General features: G+C 39.1%; 1 protein-coding gene and 1 long non-coding RNA gene across 3 annotated transcripts in view; one reads left to right on the forward strand and one right to left on the reverse strand.

Moving 5' to 3' along the window:
- The window catches only part of LOC117957349, a 15,859-nt gene continuing 3,311 nt past the window's right edge, over nucleotides 1-12,548 (reverse strand). The window contains exons 2-3 of the long non-coding RNA XR_004659484.1: nucleotides 4,257-4,262; nucleotides 1-87 (exon numbers count right to left, since the gene is read on the reverse strand). This is a non-coding gene — a long non-coding RNA (uncharacterized LOC117957349). The remainder of the gene's footprint in view (nucleotides 88-4,256; nucleotides 4,263-12,548) is intronic.
- The window catches only part of atat1 (alpha tubulin acetyltransferase 1), an 18,737-nt gene continuing 15,516 nt past the window's right edge, over nucleotides 9,328-12,548 (forward strand). The window contains exons 1-5 of one of the 2 annotated variants that reach the window (XM_034893026.1): nucleotides 9,328-9,766; nucleotides 10,168-10,228; nucleotides 10,544-10,635; nucleotides 11,878-11,935; nucleotides 12,076-12,189. In XM_034893026.1, the coding sequence (XP_034748917.1) occupies nucleotides 9,675-9,766; nucleotides 10,168-10,228; nucleotides 10,544-10,635; nucleotides 11,878-11,935; nucleotides 12,076-12,189 (417 nt within the window). In that variant the 5' untranslated portion in view covers nucleotides 9,328-9,674. The remainder of the gene's footprint in view (nucleotides 9,767-10,167; nucleotides 10,229-10,543; nucleotides 10,636-11,877; nucleotides 11,936-12,075; nucleotides 12,190-12,548) is intronic. The other variant, XM_034893024.1, reaches the window with a different exon arrangement.

The raw sequence follows: 12,548 nt of genomic DNA on the forward strand, positions 1-12,548 counted from the left end.
TCAGTTTCCTTTTCTTTTCAAACAGGACATGAACCCCAGTCTCCTGGGTGAAAGTCCTGGGTTTGTTTGACCAATCCACCCCCCAACCTTGACGCTCTTCTACTTCCACTATGTGGGCTTTTTTCAGTCTCCCTAAAACTACTTTCTAACTCTGTGTGATAGACAATTAAGTTTTTTGAATATTAAATCTTGAACACACAGGGGGGTTATAGTATTCCATCTGTGTCTGGGAGGGCCTTGGGTTCCTACTTTAAGACAGCATTTCCTTTAAGGCATTTGTGTTGCACTTAGTTGTACACAAAAAAGTCACAGTAGTTGTGCGAAAAAAGAAAAAAAGAGCTTGACAGAATTTTTTTGACCCTAGCTCCTGTATCACCTGTCGATTTCTAAAAATAAAACAACCCAGGTTTTAACATCAGAATAGTGTTCTAGTTGGTAAACCCGTTAGTGGAACAAGTACATTTTTCTACTTTCTCTTTGCCTCAGTCTAATCAAATTCTAGTTTTTGTCAATTTCATTCATATATGCTGGCCTTTGCAATGTACGTTTACTTCCTTCAATCTAACCTTTTCTGGGTGGGGGTGGGGGAGCTCCCCTTTTTTGCTTGTTCACCTCAGATACAGGTGATACCTTCATGGCCTATTGCCAGTCTAAAGAATATATTTTAGGGGAAATGAAAAGTGTATCACTCATACAACAATGTCAACCACATGAAAAGGTGATAATGTGGAGGAAGATGATTACGTCAAGATGAGGGAAGTGGTTTAAGGGCAGAAGGGTAGAAACCCAATGTTTTCCCTTCTTGACTTGATTCTGTTTTTAACCCATAAAAAATTGGGAATAATTTTACCAAAGAATATTGGGGACTAAAATTCCTTTTGTCAGTTATAGTTTTGGGCATCTAGTCAGATTCTAATTTTGATAGAGCCAATATAACATATTTCCACGATACATGGACAATGAAGTGTATGTGTAAATGTTAGACACCTGAACATGACAGCTGTGTGATAGTTCAACATGAATGTGATGGCCTGGGCAGGGACATTTTTGGACTCCAGAGGTCTGAAATTGGTTTATAGTAGATCCAAAATGAATGCAGCACAGAGACAGGCGAGCAAACACCTTGTTGAACATGTTTTGGAGTGATTATACAAAATATCTTTGGTCATGATGAATAATAAATTACCTGAAGCAATGCAGGTATGTATAAATCACTGTATCTTTCTTCTTTTTGTGTATCAAGTGTGCAAAACAACAAGCATAAAGCTGGCACTGCTTTTGTTAGAACTCACTCAGAAATTACTTTAATTCTTTTTTATTGTTTGCACTTGTCAATGGTATTAAATACTCCTTATTAGATTATTTCTCAGATTAATCCTTTGCATCAGTGTTTTTCAGTTTCTTATTATATCACATATGTCCCTTTTATTGCCTACATTATAAATAAATATTAGAGTGTAGGTAACTTCACATGTTAATTGCATGCTAATAAAATGTATTTTACTTAAAAGACATGTTTTTGCAGAATAACAACAGAGAGTAAAATCGGGCAGATGCAGGGAATATCCTCACCTCTGACGGGCTATTCCTGATCCAACCATACATGTGATTATTCAGATGATCACTGCTTTTGCTGTAATGCTTAAGTCTTCTGATTCAAACAGAAACTGTGACCCTCTTGCATTGAGGAAATTAAAAGAGAAAACCATGCCAGATATAGTCAAATCATTCCACAAATTATTTTAGTCACATGGGACACCAGTTAGCACATGCACTTGAGATAATGTAATATAGTGATTTTGGAAAAAAATAAAAACACCAGATTTATGCAACAGCAGCAATGAGGCAATGAATGATTCCCATTAGCATTCTACCTGTCTGGGCAAGACTGGAGGAGGGTGAAGGAAAGGTGGGGGCGGAGAGGTCTGGCGTTCTGTAGAGATGGAAGAAACTCAACTTGAAATCTGTGGTTTCCTGTCTCCTTTTCTAGGGCAAACTACTGAGCCGTGTTGCGTATGCAGAATGTATGTCCCACATTCATGGAGGAGGGGTTTATGACACAACTGACACATATTTTAGAAGTTGCTGCTGACATATTTGGACTGAAGCTTTAAATATATTGTGTATTTAGCATGAATATTCCATTCACATTGTGTTAATTTGGTTATTTCTAAGGAAAAAAAACTTTGGAGAAATAGATCTCCAGTTAAAGTAGAAACCTTTCTGTAAAATTGAGGCTGTCATGGGACACTATACTTTCCCATAAACCCCAGGATCATTCCACTATTACGACTTCTGCTTATCACTGCTGCTTTCATTAATGCCACTGCTGATAGTCCTTAACATAGACTTATATTTGCATTTGATCAAGAAGTTGCATCGAGACCTTGAGAAGTAGTGCCAAATTTTATCATTTGTGTTACAAGAGTAACACTGACAAGAGTAACACTGACGTTGTCACGGTACAGTGGCGGACTCAAATGCACGACTTGGACTGGGAATTATGGATACGAATATTTATTGCTCCAAGAACAATGCAGGCAAAGGTAAAAGAGAGAGGGACATACAGAACAGTGAGTGGGAATGATGAGAATTTAAGCACGGGGAGCTAGGGAAGCCGACAACAACAGGTGAATCAAATTAGTGGCGGAGAATGTACTCATACAGGCAGGAAACAAACAAAGGCAGGAAGACACCAGGGGCCTGTTGCACAAAACTAGGATAAGGGATTAAGCCGGGATATTCAAGTTATCCTGGATGAATTTAGCTTTGACTCGGTTGCACGAAACCAGATTAAATTAAACCCAGCCAAGTTACCATGGAGATTTATTCTTGTCTTCTGCATGTGTTCAGCTTTATTTTTATTAACATGCATTAGCCTACTTGTCACTATTGTTGTCGTCAGTTGGATTTAAACCCTACTACATTTGTTTAGATGGTTAGAAATAGTTGCACTGGCACCCTGATGCGGAGTGGGACTTTTCCCGGTGGGACGGTAGTGTTTCGAGGCTGCCTGGCGTGCGGCCGCTGCCCGGTGGCCGCTGCCTTCGTATTTCCCTTTTTGCATATTATATTCTTCACCTCCTTGTTGCTTTCCATTAGAAGCTGCTGCTCATTGGGTGAAACATATGGCGCATGCGTCTTCTCCATCTTTGCATCAGCAAATCTGTGATCGATACCGTGGTCTATTTAAGAAAGCCGTAAACGTGCACTTATTCCAGCTATCTACACCTGGCTTGACACAGCTCCACCTGTTCATCCTGGCTTGGCAAACGTGCAACCGATTAAGCCGCGATGAGCTAATCACACTAAGTCAATCTGCGCTTTTTCACTTATCCTGGATATCTTTATTCTACTTTTGTGCAACAGGCCCCAGAAATAAATGAAGACCAACAATTCATTTCAAAATAAAACAGAAAATTGATAAACAAACAGAAAACATGAAACACACTACAACAGAAACTTGACAAAACCATGACAGAAGTAGTAGTTTCAGTTGCTCCGCCAGGGATTTTTCTTTTGCGGATGCTGTGGCGTTGCTTGAACTTTCAATAAGGGTGCTCTGACATTTACATTACATTACAATGCTGTAAGGCAAGATATTTAGATCAAGAGGTACAGATGTAAGGTTTAAAAGCCTGCCAACGCTAACACACCTCTTAATATAACATTTTTTCACAATTATGCCACTCGGGAACAGACAAAAGTTTGTCCACATGACAGCCTCAGATTCTCAGATCACAATCTCATGCTGAACTTTACAAACATTGAGCATTGTAATATAGATTACTATAGGGAATCAGAATCTGTGCCTCAACCATCTAATGCATTAAAGCTTTATAGGGTGTAGTTTATGTTGCCCCCATGAGGAATTCTATGTACTGATGACAAAACGGCCGTTACATCCACATGACACAAGCCTTCCATGATTGCGCAACACCCCCGCCCCTCATTCACACAGGTTCTAGTAGCCAAGGAGGACATGGAAGAATAAAAATATACCAGAAGAGGTAGATATCCTCACTTGAGCATCTGCATGCAAACGTATCAGGAGGACATCATGTTCTGAACATGTGCATGCACACTGAGAAATACAGAGAGAGTTTTGTGGAGCTTATTTAGCTTTGTATTAATTTATTTGGCAACAGCTTGAATGCAATGGACATTCATTACTATCAAAAAGTTACGCACTACAGCTTTAAATGTATAATAGGCAACAGAGAAAAAAATATCATCCACTTACCAATTTTGAGAACCAATCACTTACCATCCTCAGCAGCAGTCATGGGCAGTCTCCAGCTTTTCTTGGTCCTGGTCTGTGACTACTAGAATATTATCCCTATTAGGTTCAATATCCCTTTTCGTCATCAGGTTTAGATACAGTCTCCACCTATGGTCTCCACACACTTTGTCAATGCTTCTCTCGGCATTGGAAAATAACAAAATGTTTCAAATGTTTCAATCTGGTTTCTGAAAGTATCTCAGCACTGAGATTGCTCTGCTCAAGGTCACTTACAAACTTGCTGATAACAGCACATGCTCAGTCCTTGTACTCCTGGACCTTAGCGTAGACTTTGACACAAGCAACCATAGCATCCTGATAGACAGACTGAGGTACTGGGTGGGGATATCTGACACAGCTTTAGACCCTGTTTACACATGCATGGCTATTTTGACAAACAGAGACATTTCCCTTTGTTTGTACCCTCAGTTTACGGGCAAACGTTGCACAGTTGTATGTGTGGTGAACCACAGGGAGGTGTTGTGAACGCAACTCCGGAAGTGCAGCAAAACTCCTCCCCCTAACCAGGTGCATTATAAAAGGCCTCAGCTGGCTCAACTTAGCATTTAGCTGGTCCCTGGTGGTGGTTGCCTGCTAAAGGTGGTTAGTGGGATCCCCAGTTTTGGTTTTGAGATTGTGTCGTTACTACTGGGGTTGTTTTTGTTAATTCTTTAACTTTTGTTTCAAGAGTGTCTTTCTTTTTTCCCTTTGCTTCTTTGGTGTGGCCTGGGTGTCTTCAGGTGGGTGGCTAGAAACTGTGATGGAACCTTGTTCCTGTTGCATGCAAGTAGGCTCTGGGATTCTTGTAATTGTAAGAAGATTGAGTTAGTTTAGAGCCCAAAAGGACAGAGTTGGTAATTTCCTCCTGAACAGGTAAGCATTAGCTTCAGGTTAATTTATCATATTTACTAGGGGTGGGTATTTAATTTGTAATTGCGTACACTGCTATTGAATTATACACCATGCTTACTCTAACTCCTCAGAATGAATCTCATTTGTGTCTTATCCCTGCCCCGTAGTTTTGCACAAGCGGTGTCAATCATTTTGATTGAGGGTTAGGGGTAAAACGACAACCCTTAAAAACAAAGGGAGGATGAGAGCTTTCTTGAAACGGGTATCATACATTGCGCAACAGGTGGCAATGGCATCCAGATCAACTAGAGACCCATAAATGGAAGTATTTTTAGGCTTAATTAATTTTGTAAAATGATGACAATCTTGTTTGTGCTCTATATAGCAATCATGTTATAACTGATATTTTTTTCTGGGGTCTGCTGTGTCGTGTTTTTTTCACATGTAAATAAAGGTGTGCAATAGCCGGGAGACAATTAGTAGAAGCATTTATGCCCAACCCGGGATTGGCTGCAGCTGGGGAATCACCAGATGTTTAAAGAGCCAAGATGTTTTTTTTGTTGTTGTTTTTTTTACTTAAACCACTGTACCCTGTCTGAACACCAGATTTAAACTAACCTAATCTTTCTCCATTATGTTTAAACTCAACGTTTGACTGTTTCAGATATGCACTAGAAATTTGACCTCTACTACTATTTTAATTTCTCCAATGTTCCTGTGTTCATCATTTATAGTTTGTTGTTTCAATCCTGGTGTCTAATGCAAAGCACTATGAATTGCTCTGTGTATGATAACTGCTAAATAAATAAAGTTGCATTGCTTTGCCAAAAATAACACCAGTCCTACCACCTCCCAGTGCAACACATTCTACTTCCGAAAACCACACATAGGCGACAAACCAACACTGTGTTAGTAGAGTGTTATTCCACCAGAACAGCTTCAATGCTCCTTGTCATACATTATTCAATTGTGTTGAACTCTACTGGAAGGATGAACAGTATTCTTACAAAAAAAATTCCTAATTCATTATTTTTTTATGATTATGGTGGTGGAGAGCCCTGTCACGGTCTCCGTGTCCCACCCGTCACCAGCAAATGCCTGCCCACCATGAGCCAGGGTCTGTCTGAGGTAGTTGCCTAAAAGAAAGTTTTTCCTAGCCACCAAATGCTTACTCTTGGGGCAATTGTTGAGTCTCTGTAAATAATAATGTGGTCTAGACTTTCTCTATCTGTAAAGTGCCTTGAGATCGTTCTTATCGTTATATCGTTAATATTTGATACTATAAATAAAATTGAATGGAGGATCCCCCATAGGTGTTTTTTGGGGGGGTTCACATTTGGTGAATGTGAAGGCCATAGCAAAATGAGTCACATCAACCATTTACAGAACTTTTGTGCCCTGTATGAAGAAATCTGTATTTTGTGTTTTGCCACTTTTCTTCACTCAGGTTTTTTACTATATCCCCCATCTGTATGGCAAGCTTCTTCCTGATTCCTTTTTTTCTACTGGTAAACATATTTGTACATTATAATATGTTGTTTTATTGTTGTGAAAAAACACAGCTCAAGTCTAAACCAGTGATGGAGTACAATGCTTTCTCTGTCGGGCTTCAGAATTTGTATGCTTGTAGCACCCCCAAGTGGTGACACTGGCGGTTTATGCAGTGGATCCCAACATTTGTGGTCCAAACTGGGCAGAATGGATAAAAAGAAATGGATATTATTTATGCAACATCTGGATGAATGTGTTAAAATAAAATAAAAATCACAAATTTTTTTTTTCTTCTTTTTTTCACCTATTTCGGTGGCACGTAGGGGTCCCGGACCACCAATTGAAAGCCATAACTTTAAACTTACTGTTTCAACCGTAAGCTAACTATTTCAACTATTTTCAGAGGTTGGCCAGGGCCGCTGGGTTGAGAAGTAAACCTCTGTATAGGGCGCACTACTTATTTTTACTATGTATTCATTAGGCTACTTTTAGCCGAGTTTCTGTGCTTGCTAGTTTTCACACACTTTAACATAACTGCAACATGTGGTGTTCAGGTGTTACAATTGAGTTCATGGTAATATGTGGATATATTCTTCCAATCAAATCACAATTTTATATATTTTTTAAATTTCTATTAGTTGCTTCTGGTTCAGGAGCCTCGCCCTGCAGGACAAAAACTCCCTCAACCAAATCATAAAGTGAGCTAGTAGGGTGATAATTACTACTTTTCTGCTTTCGACTTGTATTTATCCATCCATCTTCGACCGCTTATCCGGTATCGGGTCGCGGGGGCAGCAGCTCCAGCAGGGGACCCCAAAGGTCCCTTGTATTCGACTTGTATTTAGTTTTTGTTAAATGTTTACATAAGCTATTGTTGCCATGCTATTTACTAAATCTTCTATAACTCCGATTAGGGTTGCAGACAACTGCCAGTCTCAGGTCTCAGTCAGACCTGCCAATGTGGACACACCAGTGGAAGGTGAAAGCTTTTTCACAGTATCTATTGGCCAGATACTGTTGGTGCAGCAGCTATGGTACGGACATATTTCTGTCTTTTCATAGGACTCTGTTGAGGATTGGATGCTTCGCAATTGAAGACATGCAGTAGAGTAGGTTAACAACAAACAACTGTTCTCTGACAAAGTGGACCTGTCTGATGTTCTGTACATTGGGGAGGAGAACCAGGCTAAGGCTGCTCTGCAGTATGGGAGGGTGTGCAAAGATCAAGTGGATGACCATGAAAAGGTATCAATCCTGGACCCCTTCAAACTCCCATTTTATGGCACTGAGGATATGTGGACATTCTGAGGAAATAATGGACAAAATAAATAATTTGGCCTGTTGTGAATGTCACACAGATAAGTGAGTTTGTGTTTAAGAATAAAGGGCTACTGAACATTTGATCGTGTTGTGATTTTTTTCTTCTTTTTTTTTCTCTCATTGACCACTTAACAATTCACTTGGATTATACTGTAGGTATCAAGAGTTTGGTTGTATCTAGTGGTACTTAGGTGTTCCAGAATATACTATTAATAATAATAATAATAAATAATAGGAACATAATTTGCATAGACATAGAACCAAAAATGAAATTTATGGTGGTTACGAATAAAAATACAGAATAATGCAACAAAAAACAAATTGAAAATATATACATATAATTAGAAAGGAGCAGTGGAATAAAGTCGAAGTTAAATGATAATGAAAAGGAAGTGGATTGAATACACATTCGTATATACTGTGTAGTTCACTATAAAATGTATAGGCCTATGGCATCTTATGAGATGTTGGCTTATGTATATGAGTAATAACTTAAAAGACAATTTGTGTATTGACCAATTTTATTCCTGCCCTACATTGTTTTCATTTATCAACTATTTGACCTTCTCTTTTCAAGATCCTCAGCTTTATAGTTGGCGAAAAAGACAAGTTGTGAAGTTATGCACTGCAGTGTGTATTAGTCTACATATATGGAACTCATTAATGAGAAGTGTTTTTGAAAAAGCCAAAGGCTAATGCTTTAATTGTCCAAATCAAACGCTTGATTTTTTTCTTTGAATTAATGCAGGTTATGGATGGATTTTTGTCAACATCCAAGATAAACAGAACACAAATGAAAAACAAAACAAAAGTGTACTATATAAATAAAATCGGTATATACTATAGACAAACTTACATTTTTTACATTACTGGTATAGCCTAGTATTGTACTGTGTAGTGTGTTTATTGTATTGTATTTATGCTCTAGTTTTATAGGTATTATGGCAAGTATGAGCACAGTTGTTTCCATTTTCATGGATAAACTTGATTTGACTTGACTTGACTTGAACTGTGACCTATCCCATGCGACCTCACAGTGGAAGCCTGCTGCAAGGACCTCTTTATATTATAATAGTACTAATATTAGTGGTGCTAGTAGTAGCCTACAGCTTAGCAGCTTCTCTGCAAATAAGCTGCTACGGTGTAGCGAAGCTCCCATAGCAAAGTTTCAAACAAAAGCTGTCTCCTCTCTTCATCGGTTTTTACCGTAAATCTGGGACACAATGGTCCCTTAGAATTGTGGCAAAGTGATATAAAGAACTAAAAGTTCGCCAACTACGCAATGTTTGTCCAGCACAAGAAATCAGAAATGTTACCATAAACTGCATGGATGCTACTTAACGTAACGTTAGTAGATTTAGATGAGCTGATTGGCGGCACTATTTTTTACACACATTACGGTTGATGTTGCCAGGGAGTGATTCACAGCCATAGAGACACAATGGAGCAGCAGTTACAATGTAAATAGCAGGTGCTTGTTCTTGCAACTCACACAGAACATTTTTTATGTCAATCGGCCAATGCTATGCTAAAATGCTGTTGTCTACGGACTGCTAGCAGCTAGCTTACTGTTGTTTTGCGCTAACGAATCAGCGTTGTGATATATACCAACAGCCCGGTTAGCTAACGTTAACGTTACCTGCTTGAGCTCTACTGGCAAAGGCTGGAGTTTCCTCTGCTAGCTAACCTAGACATTATAACAGTGTAGCTATTCTGTCTAAGAGGTATTATGGAGTTTTCTTTTGATATTAACCAGTTATTCCCCGAGAGAGTCTCCATCTTGGACCAGACCCTTGTTGCAGGTCCTAATTCAGTACTAAGGTAAGTAAGAATATCTAAATGTCCTTTGTTAGCTAGCTAGCTACATTGTAACGTCACCCAGAGTAACAGACAGTATCTATCTATCTATCTATCTATCTATCTATCTATCTATCTATCTATCTATCTATCTATCTATCTATCTATGTGTGTGTGTGTATTTTTTTAAATATGTTTTGCCATTGCCTCTGTTAACATGACAATATTAAAAACAGATTTTAAGTTCACACTTTAGCATCCTTTGAGCAGAAGGCAGGGAAACACCCAGTCATCAGTCATGAACACAAACAGGGTTAACACTTTCCTTCCATGGGTCATCTAGAATCCTGCGTGTACAGTATGTGTACTGTGTGGAAGAGGTGGAGCATCCAGAGAAAACAATTGCATTGTGTATGTCTTTGTAGGCCAGATCTTCAAGCCCACATAGCAACAGTTATTGATGAACTTGGGAGAGCCTCAGCAAAGGTTAGTGTCTGTACGTGGGAGTATATTTACCATTTCATGTGTTTTTTAGTTGTGTGTGTGTGTGTGTGTTTGTAAAAAAAGTAAAAAGATTCTATTGTCAAACTACTATACCAATTTCAAGAATTAATTAGGAGACTTTACTTTGAGTTTGACATTCTGCAAAGTAAATTATTGTAAAAAGTAATATTGTGGTACCCAAACTCAAATGTTATTGTCATATCAGCACTAATATAAAAAAAATATGTAATTATACTCAGCCCTTTGTGGTAGTACAGTTTGTACATGTGTAACAGTATTCTTGCTGGCCCTCCACAGGCCCAACAGCTGCCAGCAGCTATAACAAGTGCCTCTAAGCTGCAATCCCAGAGGCATCAGCTCTACCTGCTGAAGGACGGAGAGAGCAACGGGTATACCTCACATCCTTCCCTCAGCTTTCACTCCTTATACTCACTTCTTTTTCACTGTTTGACTTTTGACTGACTGAGTTGGGATTCTTCAGCTGGGCCTGTTCAGCTCACTAGCACTGAGGCCACATCTACACTGCTACATTTTGGTTTGAAAAACAAATATCCTCTACTATGGCATTTCCGAACCCCTAAAACGGAGACATTTGGAAACACCGTTTTCCAATTTTTTGGTTGGAAAACACTGGTGTTGCTTTGTAGTCTAGACAAGCACAAACAGTGGCCTTTGGACATGACAACGCACGTCGGTCAGTCGTTCTTTAGGGAGCTTACATACCTTTCAGTAACAGTTACAACTCATTGTCAGTCCAAGCTATCAAACCCCTGCTCTTACTTTTCGCTATTGTTCTTTCTCCAAGGTATTTTCTATATATTCAATTTCTACATCCATGATTTTCAACCGCAGACTTACGTCAAACAATCTGCTTCCTGTTTGCACTGGCACACGCATGTCCAGTGTGTGTGAATGCTCATGTAATATGTGATGTCAGTAGGGCTTGGGTATCATCCAAATAATTCCGATACCAATACCATGACTTTGGTACCGGTTTTCTAAACAATGCTTTTTCCATACCAGTTTTATAAAAGAAAAAGAAATTACAACATTGCCCATTACAGCACAAATCTTTTCATTTCTTTTTCAGCTTGTGAGCCTAATCTCTTGTAACATATAGTTTTTTCTGAATGTCTCTGCCATGTGTATAATTAGACAGCTAATTACAGACATTATTACATCTCGGTAGAAGCTTGCTGCATGCTTATTGGCTCACTGACGCTGATGAGATTTACTCCTTAGGTATTGAAATTGGGTGTAGAATGACAAGACATTTTTTTGATACTCAATACTTAAAAGGCAATTTGATTGGTGCCTAAAAAGTACTAAATTTGGTAACCAGCCCTAGTTGTCTGACATGTTAATATGGACGCAGATTACTTCTGCTACTGGAGCTAAAACTCTTGTGTGGACAGAAATCGTCTAAAAAAATAGTTAAAAATTCAAACGTAGTGGTTTAGATGTATCTTCAGTAACACGGTGGTCACAATGCCTGTACTGACACACTGCTCATGGCTGCTGCTCACCCTTAAATAGAAAACTAGGTTGATACTTGTTATGTGAACAGTTATCTCATTTCACCAGTCTACACCTTTGTCTATCCCAACCCAACTCTTTCCCCCTACACACAGAGGACGTGGTTTGGTGGTGGGATTTCTCAAGGTCGGCTACAAGAAGTTATTTCTGCTCGTGAGTCTCCGATTTTCTTTAATTCTCTTCGTTTTTGACTATTTCAGTCCATCGGTAATTCCACATGCTTCACTGATTTTGTGTCTGTTTGAACTTGCTATGTCAGCTGTACAGGTATGCTGGTTGTGTTTCCTCCACAGGACCGACAGGGTGAGCACGTAGAGGCAGAGCCCCTGTGTGTTTTGGATTTCTACATAGCACAGAACATGCAGCGACATGGCTATGGGCTGGAGCTCTTTGATTTCATGTTGCAGGTGAAACATTCCTCAAATTACTAGAAACCAGACTGTGTAGCGGAATATGTTCAAATCTCTTAAGATTCTTGAGGTTACAACATGAGTAATCTGTGTGTTTGATCGCTTGCCAAGATGAATCTTGTGGTGACATACAGGTATGAAGAATGTTATAGTGACTGCATAGACATTTTGCCTGGTAGAGTTTTAAAGGTATTAAAACTCTACCAGGCAAAATGTCTATGCAGTCCCTATAACATTCTTCATGAATGTATTCATGATGGAGGTATTCTTGTTATATATAGTGTGTGTGTGTGTGTGTGTGTGTGTGTGTGTGTGTGTGTGTGTGTGTGTGTGTGTGTGTGTGTGTGTATATATAT

The sequence above is a fragment of the Etheostoma cragini genome, chromosome 14, assembly GCF_013103735.1.
Source record: "Etheostoma cragini isolate CJK2018 chromosome 14, CSU_Ecrag_1.0, whole genome shotgun sequence".
Classification (NCBI taxonomy): Eukaryota; Metazoa; Chordata; class Actinopteri; order Perciformes; family Percidae; genus Etheostoma; species Etheostoma cragini.